The sequence below is a fragment of the Aulonocara sp. 'chitande type north' Nkhata Bay genome, linkage group LG5, assembly GCF_057382095.1.
Source record: "Aulonocara sp. 'chitande type north' Nkhata Bay isolate Kocher_YH1m ecotype deep benthic linkage group LG5, A_spYH_male_GT1.1, whole genome shotgun sequence".
NCBI lineage: Eukaryota > Metazoa > Chordata > Actinopteri > Cichliformes > Cichlidae > Aulonocara > Aulonocara sp. 'chitande type north' Nkhata Bay.
Window position 1 is genome coordinate 22,908,719 of NC_141348.1, and position 24,484 is coordinate 22,933,202.

Genomic DNA, 24,484 nt, shown 5'->3' on the forward strand with positions numbered 1-24,484 from the left:
GGAGCAGCTCAGTGTTTAGTATCTTGCCCAAGGATACTTTGGCATGCAGACTGACTGCTCCAGTCTGCATGATTAGTAGATGACCTGGTCTACACCCTGAGCCACAGCCATATTGATTCAGTATAATTGTAATACATTAACGCAGTACATTAGATATATATACATACAGGCTTTTGAGGAACATATGGTGATATCCAGATTACATTTTTTGGTGTAAGTATCAAGGCTCACTGTGTAGCGAGCAGAACTCAAAGATCAGGACTTAGAAGAAAGCTTATAAAAAGAACATAGGTGAGGAAGAAATAATCAGACAGACAGACTCTTACTGGAGACCACATAAGGAAGACCACAACAAAGAACACAAGCAAACTTTTTAAATACACAAGTTTAAATACACAAGAGGAGAGCAGAGTGGAGACACCTGGGGAACACACAGCTGAATTGAATCTAGATGATGAGAAAAGGGAAAGCAAAACTGAATGTAACGCACATGAGATGAGAGACTATCAAAATAAAACAGGAAGTAACAGAACATGAAAACAGAAATGTAGAACTGATGAAAGACTGAAAGGGAACCAAACACAGAGACAAGACTGGCTTCATCACAAGGTGTGGGGAACAGACGGGAGCCAAGATAAAAGAACTAAGAGACAGAATACAAACAGACTAAAACCTAGATAACAAAACCAAGGAGACCCGAGAATACAAATACTAAACACCCAAAAAACTTAAAACCCTGGGTCAAAGGCCCAGAAACCATTACAGAAGGCCTTGCTTATTTCAGCAAGACAATGCCAAACCACGTTCTCCTTGAATACAACAACATGAAAGAGTCCAAACCCTGCCGTCCGATATAAACATTTTTCTCTTCATGAAATGACAATTACAATAAAAGATGACCATAACTGTTGAGTTGTCAGGGTCCTGGGACTGGGTGACCCAGGATCCCTGAGCAGTCATGTATTATATTATTATTATTATTATTGTTGTGTATTTTGGTGTTGCTCCCCCTTCCCTGTGCTTGTGTATATGTGTGTGTGGGTGGCTGAGCACTTGTTTATAGGCGGCGTCAGGCCTGGAGGGTGTGGCCCTGCAAGGGGACTGGCCACACCCGAAGCCACACACCTGCTGCTGATCAGGCCTCGTCGGGGGAGCTACTTAAGAGAGTCTTGGAGCTCCCACCGACGCGGGATCATTGCTTGGGACTCCACGTTAGTTACCCAGTTTAGGTTTTGGTCGTGTAGTGTATGCCTGCCATTGTTCAGTGTCCTGACTGCTGCCGCTATTGTTTCCCGCAGGAGGAGCGTGGAAGGCTTAAGGAGCAGCGAGCACCGGGAGTGCAGACACGGGAGCAGAGAGCACTTGGAGGACACGACACGGGAGTCTGGGGAGAAACACGGGGATTTATTGTTGTTTGATATCACCCTCTGTAAATAAACACTGTCTATACGTAGAGCACCGCGCCTGGGTCCTCCTTCCCCACTCCTTCCACGGTGTGCCATGCCGCACCGTGACATGAGTAGCTAAAGTCCAACAGCAACAAAGGATGGCAAACCTTCAGAATTGCAGATCTGGTCTTCTCAGTCACCAAACAACAAAAGAAGAAGTGATCCGTCACACGCCCGTGATTTCAGTGTTAACTTTTAAAATGCCTTCATTTGAATGCAATGATTTTGACAATCATTTGCAATCTGTTTTCAAACTTTTACTGTGCCCCAGCTTTTTTTTTTTTTGAAAACATGGTTGTAAAAACACAACAGAGATGCTGAACAACTGCATGTTACTGCCAGTGTGATGCTTTGACCCTTACATTTCCATTAGCCCCGCTGTCTCTACATTCTCCCTCCTCTTACTCTCGCTCTCTTGCTCACTGCCTGACCTGCGAGATTGTAGGTCAGGTTAAGCCCTTTCCTCCGCTACTTACTTGGCTCATATGTGTGTCTCACAGCGTTGATAGCACCTCCACCTTGAATGAGCCAGTTAATGCCATGGTAACCTCTCTGATCACATGGTGACTCTCTGCTCATGCCCTGATTGCTTTTACTGATTCTTCTAAACAGACAGAGTGACTGTCCTGTTGGTAAATTACCTCTGTCCAGGCTTATCTATCTCACTGTGCGACTTCCTGGAAGACCAGAAAGTATCAACCGGAATGAGTCATTCCAACACACTGAGCCTGTTTTATTTACTTATTTATTTAATTTTGAAATCCAGAGGAAAAGCCATCTGGTCTGCACAGGCATGGGTTCAAATTGTCATGATTGGAAACTTCACAGAAGCACAGCTTTCCCACCACCTCTGGGAATGGTGATATTAGAGCAATGTAGATGTCACAATCTGTTCCTATGTGTATATACTCTAATAAAAATTAGATTTTTCTAAAGGCCCACCCATATATAAAACAGTTGCACACAAATGTTTTGTGCAGATACATGTGCATGCATATCTGCATGCATGTGTACAAATGTACAATGTATATATTTGATTTTTCTTTTAATTGATAATGCAAGTGGTGAAAATCTATCTAAAAATCATTAAATTGTTTGAATCTTTCCAAATGTGCCTCTTGTGTGGACAAAAGTGTTATCTATCATCGGGTTTTGGGTTAAACAGCAATTAAAAGTAAGTTGCTTGATGAATTGTGTGATTATAATTTTCATATGTGGTAGCAATTTATTTACCAAAGTTCTTACCATTTACTTATTTCATGGATGGTTGGGTGGATCTGTGATAGAAGATGTCTTGTGTTGCTCTGCCTAAGCTTACTTTCATTTTTTTCTGTTTTACACATTGTTACAAAGGTATATAACGCTTAATTCTGCCAGAGGTTTCTTGCTGTGAAAAGGGAGTTTTTCTTTCCCACTGTCGCCAGGTGCTTGCTCATAGGGGATTGTTTGTTTCTTTCTAATATTGTGGTCTTACAATCTAAAGCAAGGGTCCCCAATCTCAGTCCACGAGGGCCGGTGTCCCTGCAGGTTTTAGATGTGTCCTTGATCCATCACAGATGATTTAAATGGATAAATTACCTTCTCTACATGCCTTGAAGTTCTCCAAAGGCCTGGTAATGAACTAATCATGTGATTGAGGTGTGCTGACCCAGGGTGAGATCTAAAACCTGCAGGGACACCGGCCCTCGTGGCCTGAGATTGGGGACCCCTGATCTAAAGCACCTGTAGGGGACTGTGAATTGGTGCTGTATAAATAAAATTGAAAAAAAAATTGACATTTAAACAATTTTTCTCCTCAAATGATAAAATGCCTTGATTACATGAAGCTACCATGTACCAGCTTTCTCAGTTTAAGTTATTCATGGGTTTGAATCAGTGGCCCAATGTAATAACAAAAATATGTCCAACCTAAAACTATTTCCTATTACGGTCTGGTCTTCTGGCCTTAAATAGAGCTCATATCTTTTCTGTGCTTCAGACTTTTGAAGATCAGAAACTAAAACTCTGTATTACAGAGTCAAGGCTAAGAAAGATGTGATGCAGGACCGGGTTAAAGAACAACTTTGAAGTAATATTTTATGAGCCAAAATCCTGTACCATAAAACAGAAAATGACATTCATGTTATTCCTGTAAACTCTTTGGTTTTAATCAAACAGAGGATGGTGCAGTGCAGACAAGACCATGAATTCATGTATCGTAAGGAAATCGAGTCAGGTGGCTTTATACAAAACATTCTTTCAAAGTTTTCTTTCCTTCTTTGCAATATTAACTTAAATTCACTGAGCTATTTTAGTGTTTAATCAGCGTGTCAGAGCCCACATTTAAATTACATGTGGATGTATTCACACATGTGTGCCTGCAGGTGTTCACACTTGCCATAAAGGCTCATGAGTAGCCCAGCAAGGTCTACTTATATAGATGTAGAAATAATTAAAGACTGTAAATTATCATCACCCCAAAATACAGAAACTTCTTCAGCCTCTATACTTCTGATTTACCAGTTTTATAAAATGCAGAGACCACACAGTTTCCCACTTTCTGACAAGCAGTACTTATTTTCTATCTCTAAATGCAAATGTGACCAGAGGCTTGGCATCTGCCTGAGGGCTCAGTCAGCTGACAGTATGCATCCCGGGGAGTGATCTATTGATCCATATTCAATATCTGCTACACTCTCCAGCTCAGTAAAGTTGGGAGATGAATTAATGAGGAGCAGAACTGACAGTGCATACAAGTACACTAGGACTGGGAGTGCCTAAATGGCTTTACTTGGCTGTGTTATGTGTAAATACCCCCAAACCAACATTTTTGATACGCAAGTGTAGAAATAATGATGAGCTGCATAACGGATGTATTTCAGATGTCAGGTGTATTTCTCATGCAGCTGAATGAGAGCTGACACAAGGATAGACCATGTCAGCAGGGAATCCCAGAATATTTAGAGTTTAAATATTCTGTCCAATCTGAGAATTAATTAACCGATGAAAACTGTAAAATAAAGCAGAGAAGAATGGAAAGAAAGTGACCAGGACGAGATGGAGGAGGTGGGGGAGTTGTCAGCAGTGATACATCTTTCATCTCTAACAAGGTCTGAAAGCTACAAAAACACAGACATTGACAACAGACCCCGAGAACACCACTCTCCTCCTTTCATTTTATCTTTTCACTTCGCCTGCCTGCCTGTTGTGTTTCAGTCTCACATCTGTAGCCCACGTTTTTGTACTTAGACTTTAGTCTTTTCACACCTGCTGTTCTCCGTAAACACAACTCCACAAGTGTCTATACCTCTTAACGCCACCTGAAAATCTGTAAGGTTACAGTCAGGCAGAAAAAAGAAAGACTATCACAGAATATCCAACAAATATGCTTTAAATCTACCAAGTAATATTGTAAAACCTTTGATTAAACCGTTAAACAGATGTAGTCATTTGATTTGTGAAAAGGTCACATGCTGGATAGGACGATGCTGGGTGTGTGTTTGTGTGTGTGGCTGGAGGTGTTAAGGAGGGAGGATGAGGGGGGGACGCAGTAGCGGGCAGATGCTGAAGAGAGAGAGAAGCAGGATATGGGAAAAAACAACAAGTGAGTGAACTGTTGCTCTGAAAATAAAGTCGCCGTGCGCCGGATTAATTCACGGCGAAAGTCTGCAAAAGTAAGCAGTCAGAATATGTAGTTTTCTCTTTGAAGGTGCGATCGACCACTTCGGCATCGCTTCCACTGCTCCCGCTGCCTTGAGCGTTTTTCTTTTCTTTTCTTTTCTTTTCTTTTTTAATTAAATGTTTTTTTTTTCTTTTCGGGCGGACGGTGCGGTCCCGCCAGCACGCAGGACTCCAGGATGACATGTTGTAAGTTGGTAGTATTACTATGACTCTGTTTCCGCCGAGCAGAGTTTGGACCGCAGCGCAACTTCAGCCGAAGCGCCAGTAGACGCGCCTCAGTCTTTCGCTCGGGTCCTGGACCAGCTTTCCTGCGGCGTTTCTGTCTGAACCCGTGGGATGAAAACCCACTGAAGACCGGGGTTTAAAAAAAAAAAGGAGCAAAGAAAGAAGACATCTGGGTGAGCTGATTATTGCAGTGTACTTTTATTTTTGCACTAGTTTATAAAAAACTTTCGGAATCGTTTTTACCCACCCTGGCCATATTGAAGCTTGGTCACTTCAATTTTAATTTAAATGAAAATACTAAAATAATTCATGCATTTATGCTGTTAGGTGAGCAAAGAGCTTGTGAACAATGCAGCAGGCCTGGAATAATATCAACATGTAGCTTTTGTGTCTGTTGTGTTAAACTAGTGTTAACCTGTTTGCTTTTATGAATAATACAAAATGTTTTAACATGAATTTTGAGGACCTGGACGTGATTAATACAAAAACAATCCACCTGTGTGGGTCACACTAGTTCCATTTTTTTATAATTGTCAAGTACACCTTTAAATATGAAATTACTGCAATATGAAATGTTTCTTAAATGCCTTCCATATTTAACATTTAAATTATAAATATGTGTTATAAGGAGATCACATTTTCTTAGTCCTGTTATGATTAGGCTATATGTGTGTGTTCTTTTTCTTTTAGAGTGCAATGGATTCGCTGATTTTCTGTGATATATATATATATACCGGTATATATTTTTGCTTTACCTTTACCTCTAGAAAACTTAGATTCTTAGCCATTCTTATGAGCTGCAACAAATCTGTTGTTTGAGTGGAGGAATGGGTTTTTACGATAAATATAATGGAGCACCAGCAGTAAGGGAGATAGAAAAAAAGACCAGAAATTTAGCAGTTTCCTTGTTCTTCTCTTTTCATTCCTGGACAGACAAGTAAAGCGCCCTTCCCTCTATGTGGTGGGTGAGATGAACTCCAGTGGGAATACTGTAGACCCCACCTGACAGCTCTCTGCCTGAGCAACTGAAGGATTTTCACTGGAGCTTCTACAACCACAGAAGTGGATTCGTATAAAAAGCAGCTTGCCTAAAATCCAGCATCTCAGCGGTTTCACTCATTTTGAACCAAGTAATTTAGAATAGTTGTGTTATATGATGTATACCTTTAAAGATGATAAAATCCTGAAGACATAATGATCTAGGGGAAAGTGAAAAATAAAAAGGATACACGTGTACTGAAAGCCAAGTAATGGAAAACCCTAGATTCCAGTCTCCCCCTGACTTTTGATTTTTTTCTCCTCCTGTGTGATGCGTCAGTCTTTCCCAGTCCTTGAATAGCACTTTCTTTTGTGCGTCCCGCACAATCACATATTTCCCTGCTCCACCTTCTCAATTCAGTGGTTGCTTTCTACCCAGAGTTCAGCCTGGCCGGCACAACCATTCCAGCTAAAGGGGAGGAGGACTTCCTCACACTGGCAGCCTCACGGCTCAGCCGAAAGAAACGTGTCATTGGGGCTGGAGTCGGCGTGGCCATGGTTCTGGTCCTGCTGGTAGCCATTCCCCTATTGGTCCACACCACCAAGGGGGGAGGGTCCGGAGGAGGAGGCACGCACTATGAGATGCTGGGTAGCTGCAAGATGGTGTGTGACACTTTCACCCCCCCACAGGGAGAGCTGACAGCTGTCTCCCCTCAGCCCCCGGACTTCTCAAACCGCAGGGGCAAACAGGGGTTCAGAGGAAGCCCTGGACTTCCTGGTCCTCCAGGTCCTAAAGGCCCCCCTGGAGAGCCCGGTAAGCCCGGCCCACCTGGCCCACCAGGGCCTGGACCTGGTGGTTACGGCCCTTCCTTCTACAGCCCCAAAATTGCCTTCTACGCCGGCCTCCGGAAGCAACACGAAGAGCGTGAAATACTCAAATTTGACGATGTGGTGACCAATGTAGGGAACTACTATGAGCCGCGTACCGGCAAGTTCACCTGCCCTCTGCCAGGTATCTACTACTTCACCTACCATGTCCTGATGAGAGGAGGTGATGGGACGAGCATGTGGGCAGACCTGAAGAAAAATGGACAGGTGAGTGCGAGTTTAGGTGGGTTTGTGCTGCAGTGTTTCTGAACTGGACTGACCTCCCCTTGCAATCAAACCAACACACAAACATTAGTAAGAATCTTTTGCATCAGTGAGTTCAAATACAAGAGCAGTAAATATAAAAGTATATAACTAAATAACATGCTTAGATCAGAACTTCAGGTAACAGATGCAATTCACTAATTTAAGAAACATTTTGTCATATAGTTTAAATGCAGGAAGATGCTGTGTTATTTACTATTGAAGTGGACTTCATTGTGCTATGCAGGTGGTGACTGCCACTCAGATTTTGAACATGGTTAAAAAGAAATCCCCCAAAAGTGAATTCCAAACAATACTCCACTGAGAAAATCACAGTGAAGTTTTAGACAAATCAAATATAGAGAGAGATAATTAAGCTGAAATACACTAAAAATGTAAGAGACTTCAAGGACGCAAAAAAGAAGAGGAAAGGAGGTGGGAGTAAGAAATGGTTTAGAAGAAATTGTAGTTATTTGCACAACTTGCATGTGGAAAAAGAGAGAAAAAGAGGGAGAGAGAATGACAGCCAAGCGATCAAGAGGATAACAATCCTCTGCGTCTCGGTGGAGCAAAGCCAAAATGCAACAGCTGGCTACTGTCCTCTGAGAAACTCTGACTTTAACACTAATAAATAAACAAGTACAAAATGCCTGGAAAAAGCCTTGAATGCTTCCATCTGGAGAGCAGTGACAAGCTTGAAGTACTAAGCCCTCGCTCTGTTGAGGCGCTCTGATTCTGACATGTGTGCTACAGAACAGAAGAGTGATGTCCTGGGGATTACTGGAGAAGAAGAAGAAGAAGGGGGGGGGGGGGGGGGGGGAGCATGCTTTGCATTGTTGCAAAGGTTTAATGGTAACACAGTTTGTCCACACAGATTACACGGTACATGAACTGACAACAATATGCTACTGAGCAGAGCATCACTGTGCTGGGCTGCTGTTCATTGGTATGCTTTATTAAATCTACATCTAAATCAGCAGGCTAAGAAGGATTTACCAGAAGAACACGGGCTAGTTTTTAATTTGAGAATCGCCACTGTGGAAACAGACAGATGCAGATTTAACATAAGGGTTAAATCTTATTCTTACTTCAATCAAACATTGCACATACGAATTATGTGTCTTAACTATTAGGACAAAATGATTTCTAGTTTTCATCAATACTGAAGCACCGACATCCCTGTAGGCCTCGTCAGCAGCCCTTGCCCAGTCTACTGTAAGTGCTTGTGGCAGATTGCTGTTGCTTTTTTATGACCTGAAGCTACCCCCAGGTCAACCACTGGGAGTCACTTGTCCAGCAGCAAGAAAACACATCTGACCTTGCTAGCTTTTCCACTATTGGCCGAAATTTAGCAGCAGCAACATCACGGAGGATGCTACAAGGAAACAAACCCAGGGTTACTGCAGTGGTGGACTAAAGCTATATTTACAAGTTGCCCATGTTCCCCAATGTCAGCTTCTTTTTTGGTAAGTGGGTTGTGTCACAAAGCTCTGAGACGTAGTGCAAAGTAGTTCAAGAAATAAAAAATTGGCGCACAAAAAAGTTTTTTTTACTGGAAATGTGCTTGTTGTAGCCTAACATTCTCTTTTTCTTACTGATTTTGAATGAAATATGTGGCATCCCCTGATTTTCTATTGCAGTGTGTGTTGCAGATCTGAGGACAGATAATAGTCATAAATTAGTGCCACAGCGAGTTTGATTATTTATTATTATGCCTACATTTTATATTTTATTGTGACAAATTGATCATCACAGCCTGTGAAAGATTGATGCACTTTGAAAAAAAAAACTTATCCCAGCCCTGGAAACAGCATAGTATATCTTCCAAATGATTGTTTGCAGGAAAAAAGCACCTAATATTTAAAGTTGAAATGTTGGAAAACAATATTTGGTTCATTGGCTTGCATAACGACTGATATTGCTAACCAGTTATCATACTTTCCACCAAAACGACATAGTCTGCCCATATAATAAAAACAGTAAGTTAAAATGAATGTCTTATCTTATCTTATCTTATCTTACTTGCTGATGCTGTGTAAACGTACATTTGAGCTAACCATTACTTTCAAATTCAGACCTGTTTAGTCTGTTTCATGCTGCTTCCAGACATGTAGTATATTGAATATACATTATGTGACTGATCGAGTCCATAAAGAAAGCTTTTCCCAGTATTATTGATTTGACAGCATGTACCTAAGGTGCAGAGTAAAAAGGACAGACAGCTTAATGCCAGATATAATTGGGGGGGACCTGGTTTGTTGCAGCGTGCCTTCACAGACATTGTCATTCCTGTCTTTTCCTGCTATTAAATCTTTCATAGCTTTTAGATGAGATCTTCTCCCCTTCACCTGTGCCCCTCCTTTAGTCATGTGCTCGCGCACATACACACACATACACACGTGCACCTTGCACTTTTCCTGTCCACACTAGCTATTGACTCCTTCCCCATTAATTATCTTTTCCAACAACTAAATTATTAAACCCAATTCAGTGCTGATCTTGCCCTTTTCATTGCACCCGCCTTCCTTTTTTTTCTATTCTTCTGCTAATAGACAGGTGCTCATGAACCTTGGTGAAGCTGCTAGGTCAATGAGAAAACTTTAATACAGAAATTCTCTCTTGAGAGATAACCAAGACACTACTACACTACACTACACTACAACTATTGTGAATTTGTTGTTCTTCAAGGAAGATTTAATTCTGTTTCTTATAAGACATCAGTATTATTATATGAGAAATAAATGATCAATTAAAATATTCACAAAAAGAAGAAATATCCTTGTTTGTTTTAGATGAAAAGATAGATACCAGTCTCTTTCCTGTACGCTCTTTCCTGAAACACAGATTTTCATATCACAAATTACTCTACCCAAAACTACAAATCTTAAGAGCACATTTCAAGGTCAGGCCAGTTTCAGCCAAATGGGTGATTTTCAACAGTTTTCTGTTGGCTAAGTGCTTTTAAAAACCAATGAAAACTAAAAGAACAGCATTTAAAGCCAATTCAGGGTAAAATAAGTAAAATATGGCAACAAAATAAACAAGGACACTATTAGATAAAATACAGACGCTCTTTCATACACTGAATGGAAGCATGACCAACAAAGGGTGTTTACTGCTACTGTGGACCATGTTAGTATGTCTCCAGATAGATAGAAGAAAGAATACGTGTGCGAATGAGCAGAAGACAGGTGGAAAGGTGAACCATGGAGTAGAGATAGTAAGGGGAAGATGAGTACCTATGGTCAACCATCCAAAGCAATGTACAGTGCATAGGAGAGGTGAGGAAGAGAGTGCAGCCAGGGTGGAGATGCTCGGAGATGAGTGTCAGGGCTGATTTGTGACTGAAGGATGGCAGCAAGAGTGAAAGGGGAGGTTTAGAAAATGGTAATGAGATGTACTTTGATGTATGGTTTTGAGATTGTGCAACTGACAGGAGGCCATCTGGAGGTGGCAGAGCTGAGGATTCTAAGATTTTCAATGGGAGTGACCACGATGGAAGGAGTAGAAATAAGTACATCAGAGGGAGGGGACGAGGGGTGGAGACAAAGTTCGAGGTTGCTGAAGATGCTTTGTGTAATGTTGAACTTAATTCCTGTTACTGAACAAGAATGGTTTAATAATCAGTTACTAGCAGCTCATGTGTTTATTAACCAAATCTTTAGTTAAACTTGAACTGGATCCAGACCTTTGAATCCATTCAATCCACTGAACTGATTCATTACCTAATCAGACTGTAAGTAAAAGATGGAGGTATTTGAAGTAAAAAGTGAGGCGCGAGGGGTAGCTCGGGCTGAGAAACTAACAGACATTGCACATCCACACGGTAGCGACTTGTACTACACTACAAGGTGTCCAATTCATAAATCATACACTGGTTTGTCACCTGTTGTTCTCTAAATGGGACCAGTATTTTCATGCTATAGTTAAAAAGACCTGAAACTAGAGATGAGATGATCATTGATCATAAACTCATTAAGAAAGTGTTTACTGAGGTTATAATTCAAATAAACAGTAGTGTATTGACTTCTATACAGCCTGACATGTTTTTTAGCCTGAAAATCTGTCCCCCCCTCGTCAGTTAAAAAGAACATAAGGTTAAGACTTTTTATTTAAGCTTTACTTTCCAGAGGCTACTTTCTTTAAACCAGCATTATTACTGAGTAATGAGTCAAAAAAGTGACTGAAGTGTTTTTACTTTGCTCGGCTCTATTTTTAAAGCCCATCAAAACCCATTTGTGGGTAAGGCCATGTATCACTGATGAATATACTTATCCATTTTTATTAAAGTGTGCTTCAGCTATAACCCCCTAACTTCAGCTATAATGAAGCTATAACATCATTAGGATCAGGCGTCCTATAGACACTCTGCACTTGCAATTTGTCTCTAGTCATTGTTTACAGAGCACAATACATTTGGCTAAAGTAGACATTTATACATTTTATTCAGATGTTTTGCAGATTTTTGTTTTTACTCTGTGCTAATTGAACACTTTTAAAAAAACAGATAAAATCTGATCTCACTGGCAGCTGGGTCCAGCTGCATCCTTGCTGTACTGAAGGGGGGAAAAAGCATTTCCTTTAAAGTCTGCCTTTAACATATTTCACAGCATGAGGTGACTTGTGTGCGTGCGTGTGTGTATGTGTGCACGCACTGGGCCTACGACAATCGTCAGACTGACGGGCACAGTGTTGATCCACTTCTTGTCAAAGGGAGCAGAGAACAAGACACATCCTGGGGAGAGATCACTGCAGAGCGAGACAGAACAGACGAGCGGGCTGACAGAGAGACAGAGATGGATGGATATTCGCAGGAGAATGGACAGAGGTTCTCTAAATTAAGACATGAGCTGAAGACTAACCACAAAGCAATGCAGTCAGCCAGACAGTATATGACAAAAAAATATCAGACGTGCGGCCGGTTCTTCATCTCAAACAATGGCTAATGAATTATGTAGCTGATAAGCTTACGCCACGTTTGCAGAGATTAAGCACTCAGTGCAAAGAATCTTCTTCCCTGGCTGCGTCCCATAACTCATCAAGAGATTGGTGTTGAGGTAGATGACCTTTTCAATGGATATATAATTCACCACCAATATGTTCTTTGCCCTTTCAGTGATGAGCATGGAGTGGGAGTATGAATATTTATAGCTGGTCCAATATGGTGGAATTAGGGTTGGTCAGTTGGTCAGTCTGTGGTTCTGATTGCATCTGTGTAGTTGTTGCGTTTCACTTTCTCAGACAACCTCGCTTTGGTAGTGCCACTGGTTGTATCTATGAGGCTGGTGGACAAACTGGGCCCTTATAAAGCTGAAGTGTGAGGCTGAGAAACTGATTAAAAGTTTTAAAGAAAGGTCTTGATTTAAAAAAACAAAACAATAAAAGCGAGGTTTTTCCTTATGCGTAAAGCACCAAAGATATTTTTGCAAATGCTTTTCAGTTTGAATCTCATAAACATTGCATGCCCCCAATACTTTTTTTAATTATTATTTTTTTAAATGTTCTTGAAACGCCCAGCTAAAGTGTGTCTATAATGAGGTCTGTGAGCTAACTTGTTAATTAAATAACACAGTTAAAAGTCATGATTATGACAAGCTTGGACTCAATTAGGAGAAAGATGAATTCGCCTCCAGTAGGTAGGTGTGATGCGGCTGCTGTGAGAAGAGGAAGCTGCTAATTACAGTGAGCCAGACAAGGTGTCAATATGAGGCTCATGTAGGACTTCATTAAGCACTTTTAATTTAATTTAATTTTGGCACACTGGCATGCTGTTTTCTTCCTCCTCCAACAGTTGTGCATGTCTTGATAGAATCATTAATAAACATTTTCTCCTGTGTTTTGAATTGCATTAGTGTCACAACGGCCCGACATTTTAATGGGGAACATTTTTCGATAAAGGATGAAAGTCCATCTTTTCAGACAGATTTCTTGTAGAGCAAACTTAAAGAATTTGTCCTATATACCCTGCAGCTTTTCTTGCTTTTTTTCTCTTCTTCTTGTCTTGTCTTCTATTTATTTATGCACTTGTCGGTGTGCACGGCCATTATTTAACTATATGTTTCTTGTTGTAATGGCCGAGGCCATTATATTCCAAAGACTAAAAGGACATGGCTGGTTCTTACTGTGTTTGGCCGCGCCTTTGTTGTGCTTTCCTTTTGCCTCCCATTATATCATTATTCCTCCTCATCAAGGAAACTGTATTTTGTCTCTTTCATAAGCAGCAGTGTGCTACAGTGTTTCTGCTTTCATAACTAACAGGGACAATTCTGAAATGTCGCTGGGTTATTATCATTTTTAGAGGTTAGAGCAGAATTATCAGAATAGGCTAATCTGTGATCCAGGGTTTGCATGGTGAATTAGTGTTTAGTTGTTTTCTATTTCTGAGTATAAGAGAGTTTTTTCCAGTTAATGCAAGATAGTAAACACTGGTTTTAAAAACAGAAAAAACATCAGCTCCCTCAGCTCTGGCATTAAATAATGCCAGAGCTGAGGGAGCTGATGTGCTTCAGGTAGACCATCAAGAGAACACATTTATATCCAATTAAGCTATCCCCTCTACTGTCAAAGGTTTCAGTCTAGAGCCAATTAGAGACTTTCTAATCAACATCTTGACACCTTGGGTCCTGAGTGTCATGGCGAAATATTAGCATTTTGTATGCCAATTAGTGTCTGAGTCTGCAGTGCAGGAGAGGGGTTACGCGTCGACCTGCATAATAGAAACAAGAAACCTCAGGCTGGTACACATGGGTGGAGGTTGAGAGAAAACAGACGCTTTTATGAAAAAAAAAGGCCAATTCAATTGCCCTTCTTCTCTCTCCCTGTTCACCTTTAGAGGTCCCTCAGGTAAGTTTAAGAGACCCCGTCTCAATCGCTCGCTCTGCTCTGAGAGGTCTGTACATCACAGTGAATGAATCCTGTCAGTTTTATTACCAAAGGATCAAGGCACCACTGCGAAACAAAACAAAACCGAGAAAAAAATAACACACTACATGGACAGCGCACCTCCCAAACCTCATTTATAGCCCCCCTTCTCCTCTAAAACAGGCATGCTTGATCAGTTTGTTATCCAACATCCTCCCTCTCCATCACTCAAGGCCTCCCTCAACTTTGGCTTCCTTTACTCGCATCCTGTGCTCGGACTACTAAAGCGCACGCAGCTGCTTACTCGTCTGTGCGACCTAATCCAAATTTCTGCTCTCACACCCACCTTTTCATTACGCATACTTCTCTTCTCTTTGCCCCATGCCCTCCTTGCATCAATTTTCTCAGACATTTTATCAACGCCTCTATAAAAATGGTGAATGCGTTATGGCTAAATAAATGTGAAATACATGTGTCAGCCCTTAAAAAAATGTCACATGAATGAGTGGCACACAGCTGAAAATGTAGATTTTATTGAGCATTTAGGACTGTCGGTGAATTATTTCCATGCTGTCAGTTTCCTCACTCTCTCTCCTCCTACCACCGCTCTCTGGCTCTCTTTCCACATTTAATGTGGCCCCAATGAAAAGTGTAGGCAGTGTAATCTTCTCTATTGTCCCTTGGGTCTTCCTTCTTCCCAACAGCAGCAGATCACGTCAGAACAGCGTTGGGCCAACAGACAGAAATTCACTCCCTTGTCGCTATCAATCTCCGCCGCTGTTGACAATAATCCTGATCTGCCTTTGCTTCTTGTTTTCACTCCCAAAGCCCCAGTGCCTCCTGCCCACTTTAGGAAAACAAGGTTTCACTGTGATTGTTACTGACAGCTGAACCTGCAGACTCATCTGTGCCGGTTTCAGTGTCACAACACAATACGATCTTAGTATGGCCCGATGGGGGAAAAATAAAGCCCTTTTAGTGGTGGAATAAAAATTCAATATTCACATAATGAGGAGGGAAAATAACAATTCAATTAATGCAGCACATATCTACAAAGCTTGGACAGGGCAATATAAGCATGTGGCTATGGACTGTATGGAGACCAGTGGGTTAGATGAAGTGTTTTCTTCATACTTAGTTGTTATATTGGGAATACATGCATGTGGTTTGGCATTGCATGATTAAAAAAGCCAGGAAAAACATCATCTGCAACATAAGTTGTTTGAAAGATGCACAAATTACCTGTTCCGTGTGGATTAATGCACCCCAATACCATCACTGATGCTGGCTTTTAATCTATAACGAGCTGGGTGATCCTTCTCCTGTTTAGAATTTCACATTTTGAAGGTTCAGTTTTTAAATTCACATCAATTTGATTTATTCCTACTTTTCTTTTCCAATGATTTACAGTCAGTGATGACACAGCATTAGTGAAATAGCAGTGACACACAAAGGTAGCCCAGGTAAAGTTTTTCCTGAAAATTTTAAGTAAATGTAGAACAGAAGTGAAAAACACCAACTAAAGTAATTTAAGACTGAAACTTTTCAAGAAATGCACGATATCGTCACATAAATTGAAATTGAACAATTTATTTCCCCCTGGGATGTTGTATCTGATGTTGAGCATTTTAACCACCTCATAGCTCTTCTTTACAACCACGTAACCACATTGCTACTTTCCAGCCTGCTTTTCCTGTAATATAGAGCACAACTAGCAAGTACTCCAACAATCCTTGATGAAGTCATTTGTTTACTTTTGGGTAAAACATGATCAGCTCCTACTAACTCTGTTTTTAGGTATTTATTCATCACTGGATGCTAACACGCGACTCTTGCTGTCAGACATGTTTGGGTTTATGTTCATTGATTTTTCTAGGGAACATAAATGCATTGCATTGCTATATCATTAATATGGAGAAATCACACTTCTTTTAAATTGTGTAAATTATTGTGGATGTCATGATATGGCACAGACCCAGTTTTTCACTACATAATCCTGCATTTCTAATGCAGTGCCAGTTAACCTTGTTCTTTGCATACAGAGATTTCTCTGAATTGTCTGAATGTTTTAATGATGCAACATAAGAAAAAACCATTAAGAAATGCTTTTCTTTAATTGGTGAGCTGTTGTATTTGTCGACATTTCCTCACCATTTTTCTTCTAAAAGTGTCTTTGGGGTATTTTACTGAACCCCATTCATGTCTCCAATAAGTCTAATAAGTTGGTGTTTTACAGGCATTACAAAACTTTATCTTTTGTTTCCCTGTTGGGGACAGATGCAACTTTAGTGCCTGAAAGATTTTGTTCCTGACACAAAAATAAATGTTTTAAATAATTTTTTTTGTTTAAATTAAGTAGAAATTCTAAAATTAAAAATTAAAACTTATATATGGAGAGTGAGAATTTTTTTTTAATGTGGAAGAATAAACATTCAATAAACTCCAGTTTTTAAAAAAAGTATTTTTTTTGCAATTCAGGTTTTACAAGTCACAGAGTAAAATAGGTCACACATTTCATCGTGTGATGTCAGAGTTCAACTTACACGCAGATACATTTGTTCGTTTGTTGTTATGAATGTAACATATAATTCGTGAAGCAGCTTATGTTCATCCATGAATTACTTCTACTGTCAATCGTATTAATATTGATAATATTTAAAAGGTCACACTCTTGTAAATATGTAGATAAAATGTACAAAGATGCAACTTGTCCACTAGTTTACTGTATATAGGAGGGGAAAGGGAGCCATGAATTAATCATAAACGTAGCACATTAAATGTCAGCATCTCCACTGTCTGAGTAGAGGCTAAGTAAACCTACGTGCCTCATAAAGAAGTCAACCATAAAAAGCCATAAATAACAGTGTGTCCTTTTGGTTAGCAAATATAATTAGCTGGTGTTCATTTAAAAGGCCATTCAATGAGGTGGTGTGAATATCACTGCTGCAACTTTTGTTGTGACCCTTAAATGCTGATTCAGGTAAACATTATTTTATTTCAAGCATGGTTTAGGTTTGCTTACGATAATATTGTCAATGTACATGCAGAGGTAAACTCACTTTAGCTGTAATTTTACGCAGCAAAACAGTTTCCCCACTCCTGTTTGATGTGCTATTGGTCTGTCACTACCCTAAAAACAGTTCAGAGGGCTAGACGCTCCTACAGGGTCTAGACTTCAGGAGCAGGCCGCACCTTTTCCAGCACATCCCCTGCTCCTCCATTGAACATGTAGGTACATTTACATTTTCTCCGATCAGCCCTCCGGCCATAACAAGGTAAAGGTGCTTCAGTCTTTACTCATTGATCCAGTGGTGAAAAACTGAAGAAAACTGACCTTCACATGCACAGTTTTTATGAGACAATCCTTATTCCCTCCATTTTTGAGTGGTCATAATGTTTTCTGCTCACTGGTGTACTATACAGCAATCCTCACAGCAGCCGGCCAGCCTCTACCTCAGCTGACAGTATACTGTCAGGGGAATCTTGCTGTTCAACCATGTAGACAGATGTTGGATGTACAAGATGTAACAATCCCTCTACTGTAATATTTCTCCTAAACCTACTTGTTCTCCTCAGGGGAGACATTCAGTCCCTTCAGAGCAAAGCAGCCTAGCACTGTAAAGGAACAAAATGTCTTCCATTGTTCTTGTTCTTTCCTTAGCTGTTCACCTGAGATTCGCAAAACAAAAAAGGAGGAGATGTGAGGTTATCAAGATGCACAAAGAGGGCAGGGTGGCTTGTGAATGTGCCATATTGTATCCTGACCTCATGCTAGTATTTGGTGGGCCCGTTTGACCACTCTAGCCTATCTTGTGCTCCCACTTATTGTGATTGTATGGAGTTATTGAGGAGTTGGACCTATTAGGCGAGGAGCTGCCATAGCTGTCTGCCTACCAATTACTAGCCAGCAGCTATGTACAGCCTGCCCCGAGGTAAAGAGGGGTAGGGGATGTTGTAAGAGGTTGTGGGGGAAGGATATAAGTGGGGTTGGGGATGCTGGGTAGGGGTTCTCAGGAGACCTGCCACAGCAGCACGTCGTTAATCAATCCGATTTAGACTGGACAGGGACACACTTAGACGCTGCCCCCGCCAACACTGCCATGGCAGGGGAGAGAAAGCGTGTGCGTGACCTGCATCTTATTCCAGTATGCGGACACAAAAAGATGGATAGATGGGTCCAGAATGAAGAGAAAGGAATGGGGTGGCAAATGAGAGAGGGATGATGGAAGGGGCGTGAGGTGTGGAGGGAGAGACAACAATTAATGGAGTGATGTGAGTTGAATTAAAACAAAGGAAAGATATTGATTCATTTCTGTCCTAAGGAGGGGAGTAAAAATGTTCACCTTCTTTATGTGAAAGAAAACCCCACACAGAGAAATGTATTTGATAAAATTGATGAAAGGGGCAAAATAAAAATGTTGGATGGAGGAGGAGAAAGGGGGAAGTTTAGTCTGATTTGATTTGTCTTTGTGATCACAAGAGATCAGTGAAGTTTGATGACTGGCGGAGATGATGGACCATATCCTTAGTCAGACTCACAGGAGGAGACAAGGATAGAGTTAGGGCGTCCTATTTGCATTCATTAATATGTATGCACATGTGCACTTTATTTTCCACTATTAAATGGATTGCCTGCTTGAATAGTTTGTTACCCAGCCAGTGATAGTGCAATTTATTATAAGGAGATTTGCTTACCGAGTGCGAAAACAACTCAGATTTTACCGAGAGCGGATGAAATAACAGGCACATTTAACAACATCATAAATAAAGACGCTCCTTTGTCACCAGAAAAGCTGCTCAACTAAATCCTGGGATACTGGATTGGTCTTCGAGAATTAGGTACACAACATTAAGTCTGGTAATTGTGCTCCCTTCTGCAACATGTATGGGATCATTGCCATCGTGTAATATAAGGGCAGTGCTAAGTGGTTGCATATTAGTATGCATGTAAATATGTATCGTTAGATGTAATGACTTCTTCCTAAATGACTGGTCATATCATTACAGACAGAGCATCATGTGGATTGCATTTCCTTCTCCAATCACAAAGCTGTCCAGATGTTGATAGAAGAGTAAATAATGCCTCATCTGAGCAGATTTACTTTTTAAAATTGTGCAAGGCTCCATGGTTTGCAGCCTTCACACCGGATAATGTGTTAGCTCTGTATACCAGCAGTTAGTGGGTGGCAGAGTTTTGTCTTACAGGAGTGTTGATAAGATTGTTTAGTGATTCTGAGGCTGCAGTGTGCTGACATTCAAATGTCCTTGGCTATGCCTTTTATTCATATCTGACGCCAAACAGGGACGACATTCTTCTTTTGAATGTTTTCATCAAAACATCGGACATTTTCATCATCTCGCTTGTCTTGAAATTATGGTTTTATCGCGTTTCCTTGAGTTAGTGTCTTAAAGCCGAGTGATAATTACTTTCAGTGCATTCAATTCGATTATATTTTATTTTTATAGTCCCAAATCAAGTAAGGTAAACACCCTAAAATAATAGAGTGAAAACCCAAACAATGAAGCCACCCCCTATGAGCAAGCACTTGGTGACAGTGGGAAGGAAAAACTCCCAACAGGAAGAAACCTTCAGCAGAACCGGGCTCAGAGACAAGAAGCTATCTATTGCATTAGGGCGAAGGTAAAGATAACGGGTGAGAGAGATGGGACAAAAATTTAAAGTTACAGCTCCTGTCATGCACCTTTAAGCCTCATGCAATACATATTTTGGTAAACTCTCAACACTGTCATCACTGATGACTCTGGGTTATTTATTTTGTTTGCTTGTTTTTTTAGCAGTACCAAGCAGCATTAGGGATTGATGAGTTGAGCTTTTAGCAAATAATAGTTTTAGTGGGTAGTGGAGATAGCTACTGGATGTGTAAATAGACTTTCTTGTGATGAGAGCAGCACTGTCCTCTGACACAAACTGTCAATGCATGACAAGCAAAGCCAAAAAAAAGGTAAATAAAACTGAAAGCTGTTTTCAGTTAATGATGCTGACATGGATGAGCAATAGCAAACACATATAGCAGTGATCAGAATGTGTGAACCTTCATTGTGTTTTCTGTGTTTGTGTGAAAAAATGAACTGATGTGTTCCTTGACACCTTTCTGCTAATCTCCCATCAAACTGTCCTCAGCAACAGGTGGATCAGGTGTGACAGCAACAATCCTCTGGAAAAAAAAATAAAAAATTGATGGTGACTAAAAAAGCTGGTGGTCTGAGACGGAAGTGTGAGGCCAAAGATCACTGCACATCTCATTTATCTACCCAGTGGACAGGAAGGCATCAGCACTGATTACATTACACCACGATCACAGAGTGAAACAGGAAATAAAACAGCAGTAGTGAACAAACTGGTTGCAGGTGAGATAATGTGGTGAAAAAGATAAAAGTGTTAAAGGGAAAATGTAAAAAAAAATAGAGGAATTTCAGTTATTATCAACAACGAATTTAAATATAAATAAAAGTAAATGCGTTCTTAACATGTTGGATTAGATAACTGGACTGTATAACACATTTTTGACTAGTGTGAAGTCCATAGTTCTGTCATGCTGACTAGTTAATTAACATGTAGATGGCAGTGGTGAACATGTCTCCTCTGCAGGTGATAATTAGTGTTTGAAGGCTATAAGAGGAGACCTCCAATTAAAAAGAGAGATTTGTAGAAACTGGATACTGAAGATGAAATATTAAAAAATAGCCATTGAAAATCACATTTGGTGTCTATAAGTAGGTTTATGATTATATACATAAAAGCTGTTAGAAAAACAGAAAATATTTTTAACAGTAATTTTTTTATTTACACAAATGTTCAGGTAATGGATGTGCAGCATAGTTACATTTTAGCTAATACTGATCTTTAATTTCTCTGAAAAAAGCAGGTTGTGTCAGCATGAAAGAAGAGTTGCTGTTTCCTGCCTTGTTGAGAGTGCGTGCAGACCATTGTCGCCCACGAAAACATGATTCAGCCTCACCGCAGACAACAATATGTCTGCAAAACACACTCGTGACATCAAACGTCTGCTTTCCACGTGGCATTTCCTTCTTTAATGGTCTTTTTTCAATCTTGGCCGCCTATCAATTCCTTACTTGTGCTTTTTCGCAGGTGAGGGCCAGTGCAATCGCTCAAGACGCAGATCAGAACTACGACTATGCCTCCAACAGTGTTATCCTGCACCTGGACGTGGGGGATGAAGTGTGCGTGCAGCTGGACGGGGGCAAAGTTCACGGGGGAAACACCAACAAATACAGCACTTTCTCCGGCTTCCTCATCTACCCTGACTGACAATGTCCTCACATTCCTATACTCCCCCTCTGTAATCAAGCAAAAAAGTTTCATCTCCTTTCTTCATCTAACACTGCCATAATGTAATTTGTCATTTAACTGCCCTTCAGTAAATGAAACATTGTAATAATATGACCACAGCTAATAGATAGAGCTTGAAGAGAATTTGTGTAAAAATGAGTATAATATTGTACATATTACCAGATAACATTTACTCAATATAATACACTTGTGTGATCACTATTATGTGCCATGTACAGTATGTGTAAGCATGGCTAAAACACAATTTAAATACATCTTTTTCATATGCACACGTTTGCCTGTACACACGCGAGTGTCCACGCGTTAAGTGAAATTTACTTGTCGTTCTGAGAGAGGATGATCGTCCCGGCCACCGCTCTGAAATCAACTGGAATGATATCTGAATGTAGATTGTCAACCGAAGTGTGCGGCCTTTCGCCTTTACCGTGAGATGGATTTTCAATACGGCCGTAGACGTCAAACAAGAAAAGTCATGAATATATTGATCAGAGCTTATATTAGAGCCAACTTTATGGTCATAAACCGGTGTGTTGTATGTCTGTGTTGATGCCGCATACACGCCTGTGCTTGCCCTTTATTTTGTGCTGAGGTGTAAAAGCATCATGTTACTAATGGTATGACTTGCACAGTCTCTGACTCCTGCAAGAGGGAGGAGGAGGAGGGCTTTTGAGATGTTGATAACAGACCTTTAACAAACCCAATATGTCAATACTGAGATTTAGCTTGACACCACCTCATCATATCCTGCTAATGAGCTGAGGCTTCTTCTACAGCCTCACCTGTTGGGCGACACACAAATCTTTCCTCTTTAAATAGTGATAGTTTGGGAAAGATTTTTCCATATGAAGATCATGGGATGCAGTCGAATAGCTGAAGTAGTTAGTTTGACATGCTATCTGCCCACCTTAAATGTTGAGATTGATGGATTGTGTTAAAAGCCGGCTGTCATAGTGAGGTTTAGAATTGATATTATTTCTTTTTAGAGAGTCTCACATGAAGGCTTCCATAATGTTCTACCCACTTCTTCAGTCATGGCCACTAAATTCGATAGATTGTGTTTTTTCTATCTGCAGAAATGTTTTTTTTCGTGGCATGGCTCTGCCGAGAAATCAGTGTCTCCACCCTTCAACTCACATATGTGGAAAGCGTAAAGCAGGGAGAGCAGCAGGAAGACCCTCATACAGAACAGAGCAGGCATCAGTAACAACAGATAGGACACTGATGCATGACGGGATGAGAGGTGGGTGGCAAAGCGGCTTGCAGATGAGCAAGCTAAAGCAGCTTTTACAACACTATCAGTTGATGCTGACCGGCACCGAGATCAGCTGATGTGTCAGGACTGCAGCTGAGCTTGACTTCATGGCCTGCCTGAGCCAATGCTCTGCTGAAATTGTGCAATGGATTTAAAAAAAGAGAGAGCCTCCCTACCTCCTCACAGCAGGCCAATCACAAGAGTGAAGCGGTTGTAAATGTGTGATTGCAAGAAAAACAGTTTCCCAGTCTAGTTCCCAAAATGTGAAGCTTTTTTCTTTTTAATTTTAATGTGAATGTATCCATGTGAAAAATCTCTTGATGTTACTGCCATGTGCCATACCTATAGGTTCTCTGTGCCTTATACTATCAATTTATTTTTATTTTTTATGCATGAGATGGTTTTCCCTTGTTAAGCTAAGTGAAGAAGATGGTCCACGTCATGCAAATCGAAATCAGACACACTACTTATAAGAGGGATTGTCTTTACAATGTTAGTGCATACTCACTTAATGAAATGCACACGTTTATGTTGCAAATAGTGACTACGAATCTTTGTGTGTAACTGGATGTTACTGACCCTTGTAAATAAAAGGCCACAAAACTAAGACCAAGATGAATTCTGTATGGTGGGAATCAATAACAGAAGCATGACACGGTGTAATTGAAACTCTGCATCCACAAAAATTGTAATATTTCAATGGATCCGAATTTTCACGTTTAATTTTTTAACATTTTTTAATAATATACCTTGAACGTAAAACTCTTTTTAACACATTTGTTAGAGTTTAGTGCCGTGCAAGTAGAGGGCTTCACTTTAAAACGTGTGAAGGAGACGGTATTATTGAGGTAGCATGACCATACCCAGATATTTGGATGTGGATTATTCTTACTCTTATTAGTCTTGTGGTGAAATTGAAAAAAAAAAACCCATCTTAATGTCGTATATTGTACACAGACATCCCCCATGTGTGGCTTCATTTAACCTCTGCGCCACAATGCATCCTACTGTGTGTGTTTTCTGGCGCTGCTACCTCTGTTCCCGAGCATTGCTCTTACTGTTCTTTGCGAGCTGAGACCATGAAATACAATTTAAAAAAAAGAAGATTCAGGATGATTTTACTGTCAGGCGGAACCAGTGCTTTCTTTATTGCTTTTATTCTGTCTTCTTTCCACAGGAAAACAAAGAAGCTGTTGCAGACCTGTTATGATAAAGTGTCTTTGAAGTTTTCAGGGTGTTTTTTATATGTTAAAAAAAAAAATCCTTTTTTTTTTTTGCAGCACTGAGGTCTAACACATTCTTCAGGTTCAGTTATTTGCTCACATAATATTGCAACAGTTGCCTTGAGATGCACAACTCTCTCAAAATCCTGAACAACAATGTGTGTGTGTGTGTGTGTGTGTGTGTGTGTGTGTGTGTGTGTGTGTGTGTGTGTGTGTGTGTGTGTGTGTCCCTGCTTGACTGCATTATATGCAGAGGCTTTCTGTCTTGCACTTTTTGTATATAAATATGAAAAAGAAGAACAGCAAATCTATCTATCTATCTATCTATCTATCTATCTATCTATCTATCTATCTATCTATCTATCTATCTATC

The 24,484-nt window shown here is 40.4% G+C and overlaps 1 protein-coding gene and 1 long non-coding RNA gene across 2 annotated transcripts; both read left to right on the forward strand.

The window, feature by feature from the left end:
• Positions 1 to 963: 963 nt before the first annotated feature.
• LOC147330555 (uncharacterized) lies at positions 964 to 1,455 on the forward strand. Its single transcript, XR_015129242.1, has 2 exons — positions 964 to 1,211; positions 1,299 to 1,455. It is a non-coding gene; the product is annotated as an uncharacterized LOC147330555 (long non-coding RNA).
• A 3,518-nt stretch (positions 1,456 to 4,973) lies between these two features.
• c1ql4b (complement component 1, q subcomponent-like 4b) lies at positions 4,974 to 24,073 on the forward strand. The gene is made up of 3 exons (XM_086292220.1): positions 4,974 to 5,506; positions 6,267 to 7,406; positions 21,415 to 24,073. Exons 2-3 carry the CDS (start codon positions 6,867 to 6,869, stop codon positions 21,592 to 21,594), a joined length of 720 nt encoding a protein of 239 aa, XP_086148346.1. The 5' UTR covers positions 4,974 to 5,506; positions 6,267 to 6,866; the 3' UTR covers positions 21,595 to 24,073.
• Positions 24,074 to 24,484: the final 411 nt, after the last annotated feature.

Bases quoted from the DNA above. Each gene is read 5' to 3' on its own strand.
- c1ql4b (XM_086292220.1), top strand. From the start codon at position 6,867: ATGGTTCTGGTCCTGCTGGTAGCCATTCCCCTATTGGTCCACACCACC. The intron at 7,407-21,414 runs GTGAGTGCGAGT...GCTTTTTCGCAG, and splicing joins ACCTGAAGAAAAATGGACAG to GTGAGGGCCAGTGCAATCGC.